The sequence below is a fragment of the Rhineura floridana genome, chromosome 8 (assembly GCF_030035675.1).
Source record: "Rhineura floridana isolate rRhiFlo1 chromosome 8, rRhiFlo1.hap2, whole genome shotgun sequence".
NCBI classification, from domain to species: Eukaryota; Metazoa; Chordata; class Lepidosauria; order Squamata; family Rhineuridae; genus Rhineura; species Rhineura floridana.
In genome coordinates this window covers 98,287,055-98,309,231 of record NC_084487.1, presented here as the reverse complement: position 1 = coordinate 98,309,231, position 22,177 = coordinate 98,287,055, and the positions used below count along the sequence as shown (strand labels likewise).

Below are 22,177 nucleotides of genomic sequence, written 5' to 3'. Positions count from 1 at the left end.
TATGAGGATAGGGTGTTTGCAGAGTAATTTTTTTAAAACGTTTTTTTAAATGTTTTTTAAAAATCGTACCAAGAAAGAGCTGAATTAAAAACTCTCTTCTTCCGCTTCCACCTTGGCGGGGCAGATGGACTGTTTCTGCCCAAGCATAGGTACGCCGAAATCCTGGATTTCTCGATTCCTATCCGCGGCAATCGCTTCTGCCCGGCTTTGCTAGATTTTTAAAACACTGTTTCCACTGTGTCTAGACAAGGAGATGATGTGTCACTCGTAACATAGGGAAAAGGTTAGTAATTTACATCTCACTCTTTGATTGGCTAGTCTCCTGATGCCTGTCTGATGGGGGGGAGGAATTAGGAGGTGCTTGCGCATGTGCAAGGCCAGAGCGGGAGAGGCTGAGAGGGAGGCGTTGAGGACGCGAAAATAGGAAGGCCTGACGAGGTTGCTCGCCAGCGCCCTCCCTGGTGAACGGTGGCCGAAAAGACAGGGGAGCGGTGAATGGCAACGGCGCTACGTAGTAAGAGTCGCTCCTTCAGCTGTTTACTGCCGTTGCCTTTTTCGTACGTCTCTGCAGTAGCCTCGCGCAGGTTAATTATTATGGAGGCTGCGGCATCTTCCCCCTCGTATTCTTGTAGTCCCGGTGAGGCCGTTTGGTGGCTCGGAGTGCTTCGGTTTGACAACCGGGCACTGCGGGCGCTTCCGCTGGACCCGAGTGAAGAGAATGTGCCTCGGCCTGTGGCGGACGCTTGCTTCTCCCGTGTGCGGCCTACCCTAGTGCAGACCCCGCGACTCGTATCTGTGTCTCAGCCAGCGCTGGCGCTACTGGGCCTGAGGGAACCGCGGACGCTGGAAGAGAAGGCTGAGGCGGCGCTTTACTTCAGCGGGAACCGGCTACTGCCGGGAGCGGAGCCCGCCGCCCACTGCTACTGCGGCCACCAGTTCGGCAACTTCGCTGGGCAGCTCGGTGACGGCGCTGCCATCTACCTGGGCGAGGTGTTGAACCCGCGCGGCGAGCGCTGGGAGATCCAGCTTAAGGGCGCCGGCCTCACCCCCTTCTCCCGGTAACAGCCCCCGCCTCGTCTGTCAAGTATTCCCATCCAGGGAAGGCACACGCGCGCACATTGTTTTCGGGAGAGGGAGTGGCAGAGACCCGGTCCCCTTCTTGGTCCTGGAAGAAACCAGGTTGTATTAGCATACGATGTAGGCTGCAGAACTTTGCCGTGGGAAATAAGGCCCATTGGGTTTGATTGGACATATTCTGAGTAAACATGCTTAGGGTGCAGCTGTTTGTGAGCTTACTCAGAAGTAAGTCATTGTAGTGTCAGTGGGTCGTATTGTCTTTAGTCTTCTCCCTTCCTTGACAACTTGAATCAAGGTTTAGCGCCGTACACTTCTCCATTGTCTAGTCAGAGTCTGGGATATGTAGTATCAGCTAAACTGCTAGAGAGTGATTCAGGTGTATCATTTGATATTGTATCACTCAGTGGCCTGCAGATGAATGTGTGGACAGTTTCCATTGATTAAGGGGTGGTACTTGAATGAGGTGTCCTAAAACCTCTCTTTGAGGTGGTATGATACGAGATGGTTGTTTCTGCTGTACTTGCCATTGCGTGGTACTGCACTCTGGCTGTCACATTTATTTATTTATTTATTATTTCATTTGTATCCCGCCCTTCCTCCCAGCAGGAGCCCAGAGCGGCAAACAAAGCACTAAAAACACTTTAAAACATCATAAAAACAGATCTTAAAATACATTAAAACAAAACAGCATTAATGAACATGTATCCGTGCTTAACCATTGTCAGTCCCTATCCATGTATTAGCAGGGGAAGGTTTTAAGTCAGAAGTCTTCTAATAGGTTTCTTTAAAATGCAGCTGATATAATTTCCTAGAGGTACTAGATGTATATGTCTATTCATAAACATTTTTACTGTATTTCTTGATGTACTTTTTTAAAGAAGGGCATTTTCCTATAATAGTGTTTGCTGTCAAGTTGGGAAGGAGGGCACAAGGTAGTCCATTATCTTTACACACCATGTGTAGTGTGAAAAGATTGCTGTTTCTTAGGATTGCAGACAAAAATAATGCTTTGTATATGGGTTTTCTATGGCCATATGTTAAAGAAACATAGAATGACATTTATTTCAGAACACTTAAACTTTATTGGTGAGAGCCAGTGTGGTGTAGTGGTTAAGGCAGCCTTTCCCAACCTTTGGGTCCCCAGATGTTGCTGGATAACAACTCCCATCACTCCCAGCCAACAAGGCCAATGGTCAGGAATTATGGGAAATGTAGTCCAGCAACATCTGGGGACCCAAAGATTGGGAAAGGCCTGGGTTAAGGTGTTGGACTACAACCTGGGAGACCAGGGTTCGAATCCCCACACAGCCATGAAGCTGACTGGGTGACCTTGGGCCAGTCACTGCCTCTCAGCCTCAGAGGAAGGCAATGGTAAAACCACCTCTGAATACCGCTTACCATGAAAACCCTATTCATAGGGTCGTCATAAGTCGGAATCGACTTGAAGGCAGACCATTTCCATTTTTTAAACTTTATTACCGGGCAATAAATGCAAATATGACTGCAGCATTCTACCAAGTGCTCTTAGTTGCAGTGTGTTTGGGGTGTTAGTTGTAGTTGTTAGATATTTCTTGACTATTTCTCTACTGCTGGGTTTGTTTCTGAAAGAATGTTAGAAGTGGCTGTTTCTGCAGAAATGGTGGCAAGCCGCACCAGGGAAGCGATAACCTTTTATCTGCTTGTCGCCCTCCTCCATGGTCAACATAATTTCAGTTTTCTGACACTTTCATAGAGAGGGAGGGCGGCTTATGGGCTTCCCTTGGTGAATTCTTACTTTTATACTGTGTTGATGTATATGTTTATGAATATTATTCATGTATTTTGCTTTGTAAATTAATTTGATATTTTTATTGTACCGTGTGTATTGTATTGTAAACCGCTTTGAGATCTTTTAGATAGTAAGCGGTCTATAAATGGAAATGATGATGATGATGATGTTAGAAGTGGCTGTTTTGCAGTTTGTGAGCCCCCATTTTTCTAAATTTTTGGAGATTATTTTTGGAAATTATTCAAAAATTAACAAATTAATTCATTAAGTACGCTTACAGTCTTCCCTATCCCATGAACAACAGCAAGCCACTAAGGATTCTTGCTGGCAGTTCCTGTTATGACCAATTATGTTCTGGTGGCATTTGAACCAGGGGTTACCATGTTATTCTAATATTGAAGATAAATGCCAAACCATTACAGTATCATAAAATAGAAATGGACTGCCTGCAAGTTGATCCTGACTTATGGTGACCCTATGAATAGGGTTTTCATGGTAAGCGTTATTCAGAGGGGGTTTACCATTGCCTTCCTCTGAGGCTGAGAGGCAGTGACTGGCCCAAGGTCACCCAGTGAGCTTCATGGCTATGTGGGGATTCGAACCCTGGTCTCCCAGGTATAGTCCAGCACCTTCACCATTACACCACACTGGCTCTCTACAGTACCATAACCTATCTTCTATTTATACAAAAATAATTGATCACTTCTATGTGAGGTAAAATCTATTCAAGGATTCTGTTTTGGTTTTTATTGTTATTAACAAAGGGTATATTCCTACTTAACATCAAGAATAGCAGTAATATCAGTAGAAGCTGTAGTGGCAAAGTAGTTTCATCTTCATATGTACAGACACACTAAGACTATGATCTTATATGCACTTAGCCAAAATTAAGTCTTGCTCATTCATTGGGATTTACTTCTGAGTAGACATGTCTAGAACTGCCCTATAAAGTAAGCAAAAGTAGTTTACTGCCTGCTTTATTTTCAGTACAGAAAAGAAATATTTTTACTGCTGGAATAAAATGCTGTTTAAGAGCAGGCATAATTTTTTTATATTGAGTGAACTTTTCATAGTGAATTTGATCCTTCCATTTGTAAATTTGAAACTATGCTAAGATCTTTGATTTTTTAAAAACTTACTGTACTATTTTTCCATCTTTTACAGACAAGCAGATGGTCGTAAAGTTTTACGATCAAGCATACGAGAATTCCTTTGTAGCGAGGCAATGTTCCATCTAGGAATACCTACAACCAGAGCTGGAGCCTGTGTAACATCTGACTCAGAAGTTATTCGGGACATTTTTTATGATGGAAATCCAAAAAAAGAAAGGTGCACCATTGTCTTGAGAATAGCACCAACATTTATCAGGTAAATGTCCTGGTTTGGATTTTATGTTAAATCAGGATTATCTGCAGTTTTTAGATAAGACGAACATTTCAGGTACCTGGGACTTTTGCCTATTACTTATAAATACTGGATTGCTTATATTTAACTCTAGACACAAGGACATTAGTTTTCAACAGGTGGTTTAGGACCCAATACTGGGTTGCAACCACAGCACTACTATCATACAAGTACACGGTTAAAAAAAATGAAGAAGTAATTTCCCAAATGCTTGTTTGAACTAAAAGTCTTTAAAAACCTGAAAACTGCTGGTAGTTCTATCTTTGAAACACAATTCAGTCTCCCATCTCTAACAGCTAATAAAGTAATGAGTTTTTAAAATCTCTATAAAACACGTTTTAGCATTAGGGCTTATCACTATGCTGTTACCTTTTGTTGCAGTACATCAAGCCAAAAAAAATTTATTTACTTGCTGTTGTTTAAAAATGTATCAAAATAAACTATACAGAAGAAAACCTAAAGAAAATATCTTCATATTCTGCTGTTTTATTTCAATATTTGATAATCATTTTATTTAGATTTGGATCATTTGAAGTTTTTAAACCTGCTGATGAACATACAGGACGTAAAGGCCCCAGTGTTAATAGAAATGATATTCGTATACAAATGCTTGATTATGTGATCAGCACTTTCTATCCAGAGATTTTACAAGCACATCCAGACAATAATGTTCAGAGGAATGCTGCTTTCTTTCAGGAGGTAAGACAGGTGCTATCTGATAATTTAAATACATTTTTATTAGATTTGTATTCCACTCTTTCTCCAAGGCACTCTGTAAAATTACACAACAGAGATCATCATCATTTATTACCTATCTTTCACCCAAAGGTCTCAGGACAGGTTACAACAATTGTAAAATAGGACATTAAAAACAATTTAAAAACAACCTAAAACCCCCAAATAGGGTGGGTCCTAAAAATACATTTCTCAGATGTCAAAGTCCAGGGTAAAGAGGTGCATCTTTAGCATTTGCCTAAAACCATACAGCAAAGTTGCCAGATGCACCTTGGTGGGGAGGATGTTCCACAACTTAGAGGCCACCACAGAGAATGCCCTCTTCCAGGCCGCCACCATCTGAAATTCTGAGGATGGCAGAACTACCAAAAGGGCTCCTTCTGCTGGTCTCAGCACCCAAGAGGGTTTGTAGGGGGCAGTCTTTCAGATATTTGGGTTAAAGTAGTTTAGGGCTTTAAACACTAGCATGAGCACCTTAAATTGGGCTCAGAAACGTAACTGGCAACCAATGCAGCTGTTTTAAAACAGGTTTTGTAAGATCAAAAAAGGAATTCCAGTCAGTAATCTGGACCAGTTTGGACCAATTGAAGTTTCCAAGTCATCTTCAAGGGCAGCCCCACACAGTGCACTTTGCAATAATCCAATCTGGAAGTTACCAGAACATCACTGTCCAAAAGAGGTTGAAGCTGGCGAACCAGTTGGAGCTAGAAAAAGGCACTTCTAGCCACTGAGGCCAGTGACAATATTGGATCCAGGAGTACCCCCAAGCTGTGAACTTGCTCTTTCAAGGGGGTGCAACCCCATCCAGAACAGTCAAGTCTCCCCACCTCCCAGACATGAGAACTCTGAACACATAACACCTCTGTCTTTTCAGCATTCAGCCTCGATTTATTGGCCCACATCCAGCCCATCACTGCCTCCAGGCACCAGTGAAGATGGTTTCGGAGGTTTAAAAGCAACATAAACATTTTTAGTTTTTAAGGGTTACTTAAATGTTTTGACATCTTTGAAAAACCACCATCATCAGTATGAGTAGTTTTTAAGATTGTAAAAACATATTCTCACATTAACAATAAACTTACCTAAACAAGAACCAGAAGATAGTGAGAAACCACTACAACAATGCATGACTAGGTCTTCACTCCATAGAAACCAAACGAATCAGTAACTAGGGGTGGAGTAATAGAAGTGAGAATACTATAAAGCCACCCATAATTATCTGCACTGCTGCATTACCTTTCGCACGCATTTAAGAAAGGGGCTCACGTTTCTTCATTAACAGGATGGGAAATTAGTAAATTGGTATCGGTAAAAACAACCCACTTGAGTTTAGAATTAAAATATAAGTGACCTATTCTTTTTACATTGGTTGTGTTTTTCAGGCTAGCTATCTTGACATTTCATGCTCATGTCTTTGATAGTGGCCAGCTTTACCTGAATATATATGCCACCTCTTGCTGCTCATTTGTCCAGAAATAAGCAGGGGAATCAGCTCATTAAAGTGTGAACATCAAGAACTTCTGAATTTCAGTACAATCATGTCGTTGAGACTTGTGTTTATTGCCCAGTGACAGTGGATTTATTAAATGTACTGAGATCTGAGGTAGCCATTTTATTTTCTGTTCCATGCATGCAAGAGGTATCGACAGAAAAGAATTAGTCTTTTATTGTCCATTGGATCTGTGGTTAATTTTTTAAAAAAATATATGGGTAATGGGGCATATAGATGGAAAATGCTCATTATGCACATTTGTAATTGTCTAATCTTTAGTACCACTCTATTTAATATGCAGTGTATATGAAAAATTAAAGTTCATAGATGAAAAGAGACAAAACTAATCAGGACATATTTTTAAGGTAACAAGGCGGACAGCAAGGATGGTTGCTGAATGGCAGTGTGTTGGATTCTGTCATGGTGTGCTCAATACTGATAACATGAGTATAGTTGGACTTACAATTGATTATGGACCTTTTGGATTTATGGACAGGTTAGTGTATCTCAGTACCGTTATATTGACTAGAAAATGGCACCAGGGTCTCACTTTTTTTCTTTGATTTTTGAAAAATAATTTAACTCTGTGGAAGTATGCAGTAATATAAAAACTTCTAAAATCCTTGTACTGGATTATACGTATTGGTGTTAATGGGATAATCCAGAATAATTTTGCTGTGTATTGCAGCAGCATTGTTGTCAACCTTGTTAGATCTATAGCTGTCAAAGGTTTATATTGGTTTCTTAGCATCTTATCCATGTTCAGTATTTGACTAACTGGTCCTGAATGAGATTAAGATGGAGTAAAATACAGAACCATTGTTTAGCGTGATATACGATTCTTATATATGTAAAATTGTATCCAGTTGGTGTCCACGATCCAGCAGAGCCTTCCATCAGCAGAATAGGAATTGAAGCAATCTTCAACAGTTGCCCTTCCCCATTGTGACTTCCCACAGCTCCCCAAACCTGCTCCAGTGGATTGAGGAAACCTTTTGGAACAGTGTGGAATGTGATGTTGGGGAGCTGCAAGGGGAGGAGGAATCATCAAAGATTGTGTCTCTTACCTGTTCTGGTGATGGAAGTCTGTGCTAGATGAGAGAGACTTCCATCAATGGTGGGACACCAGTTGGATAACTCTGTAATGTTTGTATTTCTATAGTATCTAGTGACTGCAGTATTACTGGTCACTCATATAAATTGTATTGTACCAAATATTACTGTTTTGTAGATACGATCCTGAACATATTTGCAATGGGTCTGATAACACAGGGCGCTATGCTTACAATAAACAACCAGAGATTTGTAAGTGGAATATAGGCAAACTTGCTGAAGCCTTAGTCCCAGAACTTCCATTGGAAATCAGTATACGCATACTGGAAGAAGAATATGATACAGAATTTGAGAGACATTATTTGCAGACAATGAGAAAGAAGCTAGGACTAATTCAGCTCCAGTTGGACGATGATAATAAATTGGTATCTGATTTATTGGAAACTATGCATCTCACAGGTTAGTGTGCGTTCTATATTTATATTTCAAATAACAAGGTATCATTCATTTGATATTCCATATAAAATCATTTGGATCATATATGTTAATACATTGAAAATAAGAACATTATGCTAGTACAAGATAAAAACAATTTGAACTGAATTATAGAAACAGCTGAATTAAAGTTCCCATTAAATTTGTTTCTCAGGTGCAGATTTTACAAATACTTTCCGCTTGCTGAGTTCTTTCTCAGTAGACTCTGATCCTTTAAAATTGGAAGACTACTTAGATAAGATTTCAAAGCAGTGTGCGTCTTTAGAAGAACTGAAAGTTGCATACAGGCCTCAAATGGATCCCAGGTATATTGAGCTGTGATGCTGTGCAGTGATACAGTATGTTTTTAGATATATTCATTTCTGGAGGAAAATGATGGATTCATTGTTGAGGTATAAATCTGGAAGGTTGAATGTGAACAGTAGCAGATATTTATTTTGTTTTCTACAAGATTCTAGTACTAGATTAATATGGTAGTTCTAGTCGGGTTGAAAGACCCTCCGTGGCGCAGAGTGGTAAGCAGCGGTAACGCAGCCGAAGCTCTGTTCATGGCCAGAGTTCAATTCCAATGGAAGGAGGAAGTCGAACCTCTGGTAAAAGGAGTCGAGGTCCACTCATCCTTCCATGGTCGGTAAAATGAGTACCCGGCATACGCTGGGGGGTAAAGAAAGGCCGGGGAAGGAACTGGCAATTCCACCCCATATATATGGTCTGCCTAGTAAACGTCGCAAGACATCACCCTAAGAGTCAGAAACGACTCGCACTATAAGTGCGGGGACACCTTTACCTTTACTTTAGTTGGGTTGAAAACAGGAGACTTGTATTTAAACTTTGAGAGACATTTTTTAGTTAAGTGGCAGACATGTTTTTGTGTGTACTGCATGTGCTGAGTTCAAATGTGTACTTCAGCTCTTTTACTCTAGAAACTAAAAAACAAAATGGAAGCATACTTTTATTGAGAGTGAAAAGCCAACATTTTTTAGCAGGAATTTTTAATGTTTTGCGGGTTTTAAGGAAAATGATTTTGGGTTTGCTACCTGATTCAAGATAGTTTTTGCTTACAGTCCTGCTCTCTTGTTGCTATGAAGACCTAACAGATTGGTGGGAATGAGGGTCTTTTCAGTGGTGGTCTGACACCTTTGGAAATCACCCCCTTGAGAAATATTTATGGCACCCTGGTTAGTGACTTCTAAACAAATTTGAATTAACATTTTTGTTGTACAGCTTTTCATTGATGGTTTTATGCTGGCTTCGTGCTGCTGGTTTTAGTTGTTTGGAATGGATCCAGAGTCCCCATGAGCAGAACTCTGTTCCCTTTTTCCTGGACCAAGAGGAGAGGTTGTTTTTGTCAATTCCTCCTTCACTCTGTAACCCTCTGTGTCCCCCCAAAAAACTGCTTCAGAAGGACCCTACAATACAGCATGTAAAGTTGTGAGGCTGCATGGGGAAGGAAGAATCATCTCCCTTTCTCCAGTGGGAACCTTTTCGTAGATGGGAGAAACTCTTCCATTCACAGAAGGGTACTCTGGATAGCAATGTGAAAGCTTGGGGTGGAAACTGGAAAAATTCAGACTTCAGGGGGGGAAAAGGGGGAAATTACACACACACACACACACACACATTTTCCCTTTCTTTTTTCCTAGGCCTTCACATCTCTACTCTCGATTCAACCCATTGTCTTTATTAGTTGTAAACCACCTTACAGCATGCACCTTAAAAGGCAGGATATAAATAAGTAATAGTTGCTTTAATAATATACACACATACAAATATATTTGTATGCAATACTTTCCATGTATAATTAGACTTTAAAAACTTACCTTAGAAGCTGAGAATGTGAGATCTTATGAATAATTTTCAATGTGCCCAGTACACAACCTATCTTAGTGATATCGGTGCTATGAAACAATATGGTAGGAGGAAGTTTCAAGATCTCTTGAAACAAGATCTCAGAGAGGAAATTATGACCACTGTGCTTCTCCTCCCACAGTCCTCCTGCCATGCTACCTGACACTAAGCCATAGTTTGTCTTAACATGTTACCTGACTCGTAAAGGCCCAATTCCTATATTGTATGGAACTGACATGCTGATAAAATGGCATCTGCAGGAGGCCTTCCCAGCAGAGCCTAGCGATCAGTTGAGTATATAAGGGATGAAACAATTTTTTAGGTATTCTGGTCCCAAGCTGTATAGGATTTTGTATACTAATACCAGCACTGGTAGCTAATTGGCAGCCAGAAAAGTAGGACAGCTGATTATGCAGTTTAGTTTTGTGCCATCTTTTCTGCAACTGAATGAATGGAGATGTATTTTTTCTCCATTCCAGCTTTTCATCTTTTTTTTTTAGTTTTCCTCAAGAAGGTATATATGAGAACATTATCGTGACATCATTATTGTGTGAAGCTCCAACAATAACGTGTTATATCATTGAGTTCCACCTGTTGACCATCTAAGAATGCTATTATAAGTCATTTCAACTTTCTGTTTTTCCTTTCTTTGAAGTTGCTTTCCTTTTGACTGCATACAAAGAATTGAAGGTCAAGGCATTGTTCTTCATTGTGTCATAAAACTTGATGTTATCATTGTTCGTTTTGTGAAGTCTTGTTTTGACAAACATATCTAACTGTTCTTGTCTTAATTTCCTAGTACTCAGAAGTGAATACTGAACAACCAATATTACTAAAACCTTGTTTCCAATGTTCTGTAGAGTAGTTGGAGCATAATCTACTAAATATTTGCTATTAACTGCCTCATCTTTTGTTAGTCCCCACCTTTGGGCTTATCTTTCTTAAAGACATAACACAAAAAGAAAAGGGGATGAGCAGGTGAACTTGTATCACAAGACCCTTTGCTGTAGGTCCCATCTTCTCAAACCTTTTAAAGGGTTTTTTTGTTGCTGTACACCACCCTGATGGTTTGTGATATATGAACAGTTTTATAATAAAAATAAAATAAAGTTTTGGTGCTGCCACTAATACTTCCTTTTTTGCCAACAGCATTTTAACCTAGACAAGAAAATTTCCCTTTCTTAATTCCTCTTTAATTCATCTGGTACCTGTAAATCTCACTCAGGAGTATGGTTCCCCAGCATGCATAGTTAATGTGATTTTTTTTAAAGGTAGCATTGATTGGAAAGAATCAAGTTATGTCCGTGATGCCATCCCTTTGTGCTTGTTCATACGCTTCCATCAAAACAGAAAAAATTAAATGTTCTTGTCTCTTCTGAAGGAGTGTATTGCCATTAGCCCTGAGATTAAATTGATCGCATGCAACCATTTTAACTTTCAGTCTTCAGGTTAAACCAAGTTTCTGAATTGGAACATGTATCTCAATGTTTTGGAATGTAAGCTTGTGTACCCTCGTACCTCTCACATAGGATTTGCCTAATACCACCCATCTTGTAGAATTAGTACCTAGCATACCACTTTGTTTGCATAAAAGCATCCATAGGCCTGAAAACTGAGTGTATTGACCAATACATTTCACAGAGTTTTTGTCATAGATAGTCCACCCAACCATGCTATCAAGAAATCTTGGTACAGTATTTGAAAACAGCTCACATTATGATTAAGCTTGCAATATAGTGAGAACTACAAACAAACTAGCCATCAAAAGTAGGATTGAGCTGAAAGTTAAAGGATAATATGTGGGAGAGTTTAGTTTCTTCCTAAACCTTTTGTACTTTATACTCCTTGTTGACTGCTTTGCTCTTTCATTCTCAGTGGAAACATGCTGCCCTCTTGTGTTTAGGCTGAAAAGGCAGAAATACACCCTGGCACGCAGTAGAGATAGACTTGGCACAGCCAAAACATATGTCTGCAACTTCCGCTTAGAAGTCAAATGTTTTTTCTGTACAATTATTTCAGAAACCAAATTAACACACAACTGATAGTAACTAATTTCTGTCATTATTTTTCCTCCCTCTTTTTTTCTAGACAACTTTCAATGATGCTGATGTTGGCACAATCTAATCCACAACTTTTTGCCTTAATTGGAACAAAATCTAACATAAATAAAGAACTTGAACGCATAGAACAGTTCTCTAAGCTACAGCAGTTAACAGCATCTGAACTGCTTAGTAGCAATAAAGGACACTGGAAAGACTGGCTGCAGAACTACAGGTGAGACTAATATACGTCAGCAAAATTATCTGATACTATTTTCATTCATTGAAACATGATAAGTTGCCTATTCAGAGTTACATACTATGAAAAGTGAATGTACGTTTATAAGTTTTATTAATGCACATGTACATTAATTAAATTTAGCCCTAAGGCTTTTATACTGCAGCACTTATTATTGGAGTATATTCCAAATAATATCTTTTAAATAGCCTTCTTGAAATCAATTATTTGTATTCACTCTCTAGCATACATTCCTCAAAATAAATTTTAAGGATTTCCTCTCAGCATTGTGCTCTGGACATCTAGTGCTCTGGAAATCCTATCAAAGTGTTACTATAGACTTGTCCTCTTAAGATGCTTGTTTGTATATTTCTGAGTTTCAGGACTGTGACATCAAAGGCTTTGTTTAAAACACTTGCACTAGACTAAGCTCTCAGTGTTTGCTTCTGTGTGCTTTCAGAGGTCGTCTAGAAAAAGAAATGGAACATGTTAGTAATGCTGATACCTGGAATGCTGAACATGTGAAAATTATGAATTCAAACAATCCAAAATATATCTTGAGAAATTACATTGCTCAAAATGCAATAGAAACAGCAGAAAAGGGAGACTTCACAGAGGTAAACAGTATTACTAAACCTTGCAAAATGTGGTATTCACAAGATACTGGATAACCAAGCTTTGGTGTTCCCTGAGGCCAAAAAGCCGTATAAAAATTCACTAATAGGCAAAAAATCTTGCGGTTTAAGAATGTACCTATAGCCAACAGATATTTCTATCAAACTTTAAAAAGCAGGGAATTTGGTCAGCTATACTGACTGCACCAGGGGAGCAGGAGACCTGACCACCTCTCTGAGATACTGTACTGCCCTACAAATTTGTCAAAATGTAAACACAGTTTGGGTTGGTCTTTCACAGTCCAATCCACTTGCTGTGTAGCTTGGAATAATTTGGTAACATGTGCCTCTGAGCATTTGGTGAGTGGTGGCAACACCTACAATCAGCCCAAATAACAGAAACAAGAAAGGTGCTGCCCTCTGTACTCTGGCCACTGGATTTCTTAAATTAATTAAAAATCAGCCAGGCATTTTTTTTAACTTTTAAACTTCAGAAGATAAAGGTCAGAGTATGGGGCAAGGTCTGTAATAGGATTACAGGTACTCCGTGGCTGATTTTTTATGAATTTCAACAGATTATGAGAACTCTGACAGAAAAAAGTCCAAAAGGGTTCTTGTTTTTCTCTCTCTCTTTTTACACTTTGAACTGTCGATTCTCTCTGACTGTTTTGTGTATCACCATGGAAATTTAGAGGGTTGTTAAGCAAGCGTTTCTGAGTCCAGGACTATAAGTTTTGTACAGTTTTGTTTTGAAATGAGCTCATGGGAAGCATCAGAATGGCATGGGGGTTATTTTCGATTTAACATTACGGAATGCAAAAAGTCCATGCCGTCTATAGTATACAGCCACTCTCGTGGCTGTATAATAATAAAAACATTATTTCTTAAAATATAATTCAGGTTTGGTTGTAATAATTGTCTTCTTTTCCAGGTGACTGAAGTCTTGAAACTCTTAGAAAAGCCATATGAAGATAAAGAATGTTACAGTGAAGTAACTGAAGATACTGAAGTGGAAGGAATTGGGGCTGCAGCTGCTGCCTGCAGTTCAGCAACCAGGGGAAGAGTTCCATATAGTAGTAAACCTCCACTCTGGGCTTCAGAACTCTGTGTTACATGATCTTCGTAACTGCCTTGCTTGTATTTTCCACAGAGATCTTGATCTTCCCAAGTGGAAAGTGCAACAAGGCACAACAGAAGTGCTATTAAGTCTCAAACAGTTTGGTTGGATATCTTCACAGACTCACTTGAGCCATGATCATTTATAGCATGTAACAATCACAGCTGTCCATGCACTCTTGAGGTGTTGGAAGAGAAACCAAAGTTGTATCTTCTCCCCATCACGCACAAAGTGCAGTTATATTTTCTGCACATTGATCTGTGAACATCCAAATGAAATCTGTGTTTGTGAAGACAAAAATAGCAAACCAGGTATTGGAAGTATTTTTGTCTGAAAGTGATCTAATAGTACTGACAATGTTTATAACATTTTTATTATGCAAGGATATTTTGATTCTGTCTCAGTGGGAAGTAGGTTTAAGCTCATCATTGCTTATTTGAAGCTGTGTTTCATTTAATTGTGTAGTTCATGAAATGTGAATCTTCATATTTATATCAGGTTTTTAGAGAAATAATAGGCAAGTAAGGAAAATATGGCAATAATGTATATTATAAAAAAGAATGAAGAAAAAAGTTACAGCTTAACTACTTTATATATAGTGGCTTCATTTCAGCTATGTTGATGTCCATATTGAAGCATATAGTTCAGGACAGTATCCTGCTTCTGGATCTGTGCATGCAGTTCATTTTACTGGATCTCGAATGATTTGTACAGTCCTAAAAAAAAGAGGTTTGGTCATCAATTGCTGGAACAGCTGGGGAGACTGAATCCTCATCCCTCTTCTGTCTTCTTATAGTGTGGAGTATGGCTAAGGACTGCAGCTTAGATTTCTTCAACAGGATAATTTTTGTCAAAATACACTGTGATATTGCTTGGGGTGTAAACAATGCCTTCAGCATTCAGATGATGTATGCTTTCACATTTATATAGCATATTTATTTTGTATGTAACAACTTTGCTACCTCAGGAGAGTCTTTCATTCTCACACTTTCTGCTTTTGTGGTAACTGCTGAAATATTTTAATAGCATTTTCTCAATCAGATACATTAACAAAACAGCTGCATGAAGACATTACTGTTCTTCAGAAAAGTAAAAGGAGATGTTGCTAAAATAAATCTCACTGGGTGGGTGACCGACCATTTCTGTAGTCCTAAGGCCCATTCATTAGTGTCCCATTAAAATAATTAGGAATGTACTTCCAGGTAGCATAGGCCATCTTCATATTTTCATTGATCCGGATAACTGACGTGGCAATGCACCTGAGATACCGTGTCCTTTCTGCCTTATAATGTAAATGTACACTAGTGGGTGGAAAAAAACAGTACTTTGAATGTGGGATGGGGACAAATGGTAGGTATAGAAATTTCTGTGAAGAGCAGCATACAGACTTTTCTTGCTTTTAATTTAGAACCCTGTACATGTGTTCACTCAAATGCATGAATAGGGCTGCTGTGAGCCTGGCTATTAGGAGATCTTTTTTGTGGCTTCTGAGGGTCTTTATGTACAGTTTTTAATTTTAAAAAATAGTGCTTCGGACAGCTGTTGTGAATGGGAAACCTATTGCCCATAGTCAAACTTCAGTTAATTTTTATCCAATTTTAGCAATAAAAACATATGAATGTTCTTGTGATTTTTTTTAAGTATTGCGCTCTACCTTTTTTAAAAATTGGTGTTCCAGCCTTTTCTCATTCTGCAAATAGCAGCAACAATCTGGAAATTATTACCCTGAGCTGGGTTTGTTGAAAATAAATGAATTTGACAATACTCATACAAAAAGGTGGTCTTTTGTTATTTTTAGACTAATTAAGAAATCCAGAAGATAATTAAAATAAATATCTACTACAAGTAGGTACATCCACTGTAGTGATATTTCTGAGAAACCCAATTTTGAAAATTTCAGATTTTTATTATCTACTGCTGTACTCTGTTTTATCCAATGTTTTGACCACTGTCTCCGAAAGAGTTTTGAATCATTTTTGTTTTAAATAGAAAGACAGACACTGCCAGCAGGCTTACGATGACACACATGGGAAGAGAAATAGAAGGAAAAGATAGTCCTTTAAGTGATGGATTATGAGTATTTTTACCCAGTTGAGGTCAGGTTGGTCTTACTTTGTTGGCATTCTTGTTTGAGTAACAGAACTAAATGGGTTTTCTTCTAGGTAAAGGTGCATAAGATTGCAACCTTGCCTACTTTGGCTTTCTGTTATCACTTGGAACATAATGGCTACCTAAACTTCCAACCATTTTAAGACTCAGGGTTTTCTCTCTTCCCCACTCCCCACATGTGCCCAGAACACAGACACATCATGTTCCTTTTAAATCTGTATCAAAGTTGCTGTTAATTGTGATCATTCTACATTGAACTCAAAATGGCAATTAATCCTGCCCTATCACTTCACAGAAGTCTGAAACTTGTCTACTGTTACAATCATACATTTAGGAATTTTTCCCTTAGTATAGGACACAGGGACGGGCAGGACTTGTGGTCTTCCAGGTGTTGGATTCCAACTCTTGTCATGCTCTGCAGGCATGGCAAATGGTAAGAAATTATGGGAATCTGGAGGGCCATCGTTTCTTCACCACTGGCACAGGGAAATGTTGACAAAGGGCAGTGAAAAGAAGTGTTTTGTTTTCTTTAAGAGACTTTTATCTGAAATTACAAGTAGAAAATATTTTCTAATTAGCCATATTTCCTTTTGTTGTAGCCTTATATTTGCAGAAATCTGTTGTGTGTGAAGACTACTGTCAAGTCACTATGCATCTGGAGCATTATTACTACATTTATATACCACCTTCAAGGAGCTCACAACCACCATGTGTGGTAGAATAGGCTGAGAGGCAGTGACTGGCCCAAGATCACCCAGTGAGCTTCATTCAGATCAAGTGGTGATTTGAATCCTGGTCTCCCAGGTCCTAGCCCAGCACTCTGATCACACCACCCACCACACTGGCTGTCAGGCACACATCTATACCATCCCTAGGGGCCACTTATTTCAGACAACAGTTTTCTAACACCTGAAACACTAGGGTTTGGATCCAAACTTAGTCATACTTTGAGTAGACCCACGGAAATCAATGGGATTTAAGTCACTGCTACCTGGTTCAATTGATTGTCTAAGTCTGGATCGGGTATAGTTGTCTAGAGTCTTGGGATCTTAGTCCTCTTTTTTCGGAGCAAGTCACAGCAGGATTTCTATGTCTCTAGCATCCTATGAGCCAATCAGCATGAAAGGGGAGTGTGTTAGCCACTGGGAAGAGTCTTCTAATGTGCTTGTCCTTTCCTGATGACTGGTGCCAATCAGAGTGAAAGAAGCTGAGTCTGCCACTGGGAAGACTCTTCTCAGCAGCTAATGCTCTCCCCTTTCATGCTGATTGGCTGCTAGGGATAGCCATTGTTGTGGGAGAAGGCATTAACAAGGATCGAATTTTCAGCCCAGCAGCGAAGGGGTGGTGGTAGCTGTGACTAACATGAATTTACTTCTGAATTTGCCACTACACTAGGGTCTGGAACCAAGCCTAAAGGTTTATTTATGGCATAAGCTGTTGTGCAGATATATTGTTAGGCTAAAATGGCAGGTATATACAGATGATTTGAAGGTTGTAAGCAATGAGGAGGAAACTGCAAAAAGTACAGACTGACAATTACATTAAAGGTTACAGTTACAAAGGGTGAATTGTCACTAATGATGTTTAATGTACTTGTCACAGACTGCACTCTGTATGTCCTCCTAGCCTCACTGCTTATCCCCCACACACACAAAAAACCCATTTGTATATAATACCTGCCAATTTAGGATAGCGCATCTGATGAAATGGGCTCTGGTCCACAAAAGCGTATGCCATAATAAATTTGTTAGTGTTTAATGTGCCACTAGACATTCTGTTGGTTTTGTTGCAGCAGAGTAACACAGCAGCCACTCCCTTCTGGAAATTCTACGGGCAAGGTGATCAAGTGTGCTTGGGTGTGCTTCTGAAACAAAGGTTTCACTAACAAGGTGGTGGGTGTTTTTTTTTAAATTGGGGCTTTAGTTCATAAATCTTGTGATAATATAATTCTTATGGGATTTTTCCCCTCCCCAAAGGAAACATTTTATGCATATTGTGGGATATTTGCTGTCTACAAACATTGTTTTTATGTTTGCTAATCAGCAGTTCTTTGAACTATCGTAAGGAACCATTATAAATGATTATAAATTATAAATGATTTCTTAGCCACAGTATGCTACCTCTGACCTCTATAGCAGTGGGGTGAATGAGCTTAATTGCATCATCTTGTACATATCTACTCAGAAGTAAGATCCATGGTCACTTACTCCAGGTAAGCGGGTATGAGATTACAGGCTTACAAAGAAGTATGCAGGGCCTGAGCTCCTTATTTCCTCTTCTCTTCTTCATTGGTAAATTGTTTGGCAGAAAAGCAGGGAATAGTTCTTGATATAGCAGAACTGTATTATCCTTGCCAAATCAGTGACCAGACAGGCATTACATGGAGACTCACGTCTCTAGGAAACATCACACCAGCAAATTTATCTCTAAAATGTTATATTATTATTAGAACAGTAACTGTAATTCGTCTCTGCTGTTGCTGGATGATGTGACAAGTCTTCTGTTTCAGACTGAGACAAAATGTAAGCCCCGCATTTGTGATTAACAGTTTTGTGAGATCCTAGATCTGATCATTGCATTGTTTGTAATTTGGTGAGATGTCCTCTTTATTCACTTACCATTAATGTCTCTTAGCGGTTCTCTCTTTTCTTCTGGAAACTCTTCCTTATGGAAATGTGAATCAGTAAGTTTAAATTGAGGGCAAATCTAAATGTGATGTGAGAGATTGTGAACAGGATTTCCCACATTAAAAACAAAGTTATTGGGGACAGGAGCAATTCTGATCAGGACTGTATGGTGGGAGCCACTGGGTCTGTATGTGATAAACCGTTGAATGGCAGGTGGCAGCTTCTCAGTGAAGTATCTTCAGGCCCTAGACTGACTGCCTTCCATGCTTGCTGTTTGGATCCACCTGAACAGGTAGGATAACAAGAGAGCTTCCCATTCCACTTGAGCCTTGCTTGAGCAACAAGGTCTTTGGTATATGCTTGTATTCTTGATTGTTCTTTGGGCCTGACTTGCTCCTTAATTCCACGTCCAGGTTTATCCTCTGGTTCTGACTTCAGTCCTAACTAACTCTAGGCTTGCACCTCGATAACCCTACCACCTAGTTTGCCCTGCTTTTATTACTTCTCATTGGCCCACTCCTGACTACTTGCTGGCCTCAGAGCTATTGGTTCCCAATTGTAAATTCATCCTAGATTGCAACCCATGACCCATCCTGACCCTGTGGCACTGGAAAAGGGGGAAGTAAGCCTTTTCCCCCAAAGTCCTTTCTCCCAGATTAAAGATGGGTGTGTATGCACACACTTTTCACATTTTCCACTTGGATTAAGATTTTCAGATACCCATATTCAGATGCTTAAAAAAAAAAATCTGCAAGTTTCCACAACTCCCAATCCTCACTTTAAGGAACTTCTAAATTCATCAAATGATGTATAGTACTAGGGGGACTCTGCCCTCCTCCCCACTCAACTTTCCACCCACCCACTTGCTCCGCTTGCCTCACTCACCCCCCCCAGGTAACCCCACTCCCCTCACCAACCCCCCACTCCCCTTGCCAACCCCCCACTCCCCTTGCCAACCCCCCACTCCCCTTGCCAACCTGCTTGCCTAGCCTGTTCCTCTACTGCCACTGCCCCAGAGACAAACTGCCACTGTGCAGTGCACCTAGGTCACAAACCCGCCCACCTCACTTGCTCCACACCCACCCACCCATCTTGCTCGCCCATCATCCTTGCTTCCCTCAAGCCCTTGCCTCACACCTGCTACATCCTGCCCCCCATGCCCCACCACACTCCCATGTACATCGTACATGCAGCGTGACAGGTTTACAAAAATATTGGATGGCTGGATAGTGGTATGCTACACTTGGCTATATGTTGTATGGTTGATAAATGTAAGAACTGTGCTATGGAATGCAACTATTTGGACAAATCTGTATTTTTTTATTTCAGTTACGAGAATGAACCAGTGTTTCCAGTTCAAGAGTATTGTAGGGTTTTTATTGATCCTGGATTTTCAGCAAGGCAGGACAAAGGTAGTAAATAATTATATTGGCACTTTCATAGAAGCCAAGGGCGGAAAACATTTTTTTAGTCTGGGGGCCACATTTTGTTGTGGGTGACCTGCTGGGGGCCATATGCCAGTGGTGGGCAGGGCCAGAGGCAAAAGTGGGCAGAACAAATGAATGTGATTCTTCCCTTTGTATAGTAGGCCCCATACTCGCCTCTATTTCTGTCCTCCCATGCACTTCTATATCCACCACCCTAGCAAGCAAGAGGCATTGTCACAGTTCAAGGGACACATTCCAGCCAGGCAAGAGCACTTGAAGAGGATGTGAAGTAGGGCTGGGGAGTGGACTGGTCTGGGAAGAAGGGATGTGGCCTAAGGCGGGAGGCAGGGCCTAAGGAGAAACCTGAGGTCAGGAGAGAGAGGCCTGGAGCACCACATGCAACCCCTGACAATGAGGTTCCCCATCCCTGGTTGAAGCAAAAAAGCAAACAACAGTGCTTTACTTATTTGGCTGAGCCTGACTTACTATTTGGCCATGTTGCCTCTGGCAGCTTGAAAACATAACTGCAGGTGGAAAGGGGGGGGGGAGGTAGCAGAAGATGCATGAGAAGAAAAGTAGAAGGAGGAGCTTATTTCGAATGCAAGTCTTTGCCAAAGGCTACTATTCCTCATAAGCCATCTAACTGGAGAAGAAATAAGTATAGGAACTTTCTTCTGTCTGGAAATATCCCTTAAAAACTCACTTGGCTGGCCATCCTCCATGTGAGACTAGAATAGCCTTCCCCATCCAGTGTCCTCCAGATGTTGTTCGACTATGTCTTCCTGAGCATTGATCATGCTGGTTGGGGCTGGTGAGAGTTGGAGTCCAAAAACATTTGGAGGGCCCCAGGTTGGATAAAACTGAGGTACATAAGAACAAAACAAGACCCTGCTGGATCAGGCCAGTGGCCCATCTAGTCCAGCATCCTGTTCTCACAGTGGCCAATCAGATACCTATGGGAAGCCCGCAAGCAGGACCTAAGCAAGAACACTCTTCCCTCCTGTGGTTTCCAGCAACTTCTATTCAGAAATATTCTGTGGCAAAACAAGGGCGGCAGGTTGATTTCCACCTCTGTTCAAAGTGAATAACACTGATTCCTTATGTTTAGAAGACTTATACCACCTAACAATTTTACAGTAATCTGAGGGTTTTTTCTTTTGCATAAAGACACACAGGAATAGTTTTTAAGTCTGTTCATTAGTAACATCAGAAATTTGAGTCATTAGAACAATGTTTGCAACTGTCTCCTATAAAGACAATTTAATCTCTCCACAGGCAGAACCACGTCAGGCAATTAAAGGTAATTTTTTTTGCTGTTAATACTTTAATTATGATTAACCTGATTTGCATGCAGTGCAACATAGGGGCACACATATCCCTGTTTGCCCAGCACATGATTGTGGACCCTGATTCATGATAGCCTCTGAAAGACGCACCACATGGGGAAGTCTCTCTGCTTCTCATACTTTATGAACACATTAATAAAGTATGTCACCTATTAAAAGAAGGACAAAAGATAGCAAAGTTAAATGCTTGGAAGTTGTTTAAAAACACTATATTAGAAGCTCAACTGGAGTGCATACCGCAGATCAGAAAAGGTACCGCCAGGGCCAAGAAGATGCCAGCATGGTTAACGAGCAAAGTCAAGGAAGCTCTTAGAGGCAAAAAGTCTTCCTTCAGAAAATGGAAGTCTTGTCCGAATGAAGAAAATAAAAAAGAACACAAACTCTGGCAAAAGAAATGCAAGAAGACAATAAGGGATGCTAAAAAAGAATTTGAGGAGCACATTGCTAAGAACATGAAAACCAACAACAAAACATTCTATAAATACATTCAAAGCAGAAGACCATCTAGGGAGACAATTGGACCCTTGGATGATAAGGGAGTCAAAGGTGTACTAAAGAACGATAAGGAGATTGCAGAGAAGCTAAATGAATTCTTTGCATCTGTCTTCACAGTGGAAGATATAGGGCAGATCCCTGAACCTGAACTAACATTTGCAGGAAGGGATTCTGAGGAACTGAGACAAATAGTGGTAACAAGAGAGGAAGTTCTAAGCTTAATGGACAATATAAAAACTGACAAATCACCGGGCCCGGATGGCATCCACCCGAGAGTTCTCAAAGAACTCCAA

General features: G+C 40.2%; 1 protein-coding gene across 1 annotated transcript; it reads left to right on the top strand.

The window, feature by feature from the left end:
- Positions 1-353: 353 nt before the first annotated feature.
- Positions 354-15,629, top strand: SELENOO (selenoprotein O). Its single transcript, XM_061640214.1, has 9 exons — positions 354-1,058; positions 4,010-4,213; positions 4,768-4,948; positions 6,842-6,972; positions 7,708-7,988; positions 8,179-8,329; positions 11,961-12,146; positions 12,610-12,766; positions 13,695-15,629. Exons 1-9 carry the CDS (start codon positions 496-498, stop codon positions 13,887-13,889), a joined length of 2,049 nt encoding a protein of 682 aa, XP_061496198.1. The 5' UTR covers positions 354-495; the 3' UTR covers positions 13,890-15,629.
- The last annotated feature ends 6,548 nt before the right edge of the window (positions 15,630-22,177 follow it).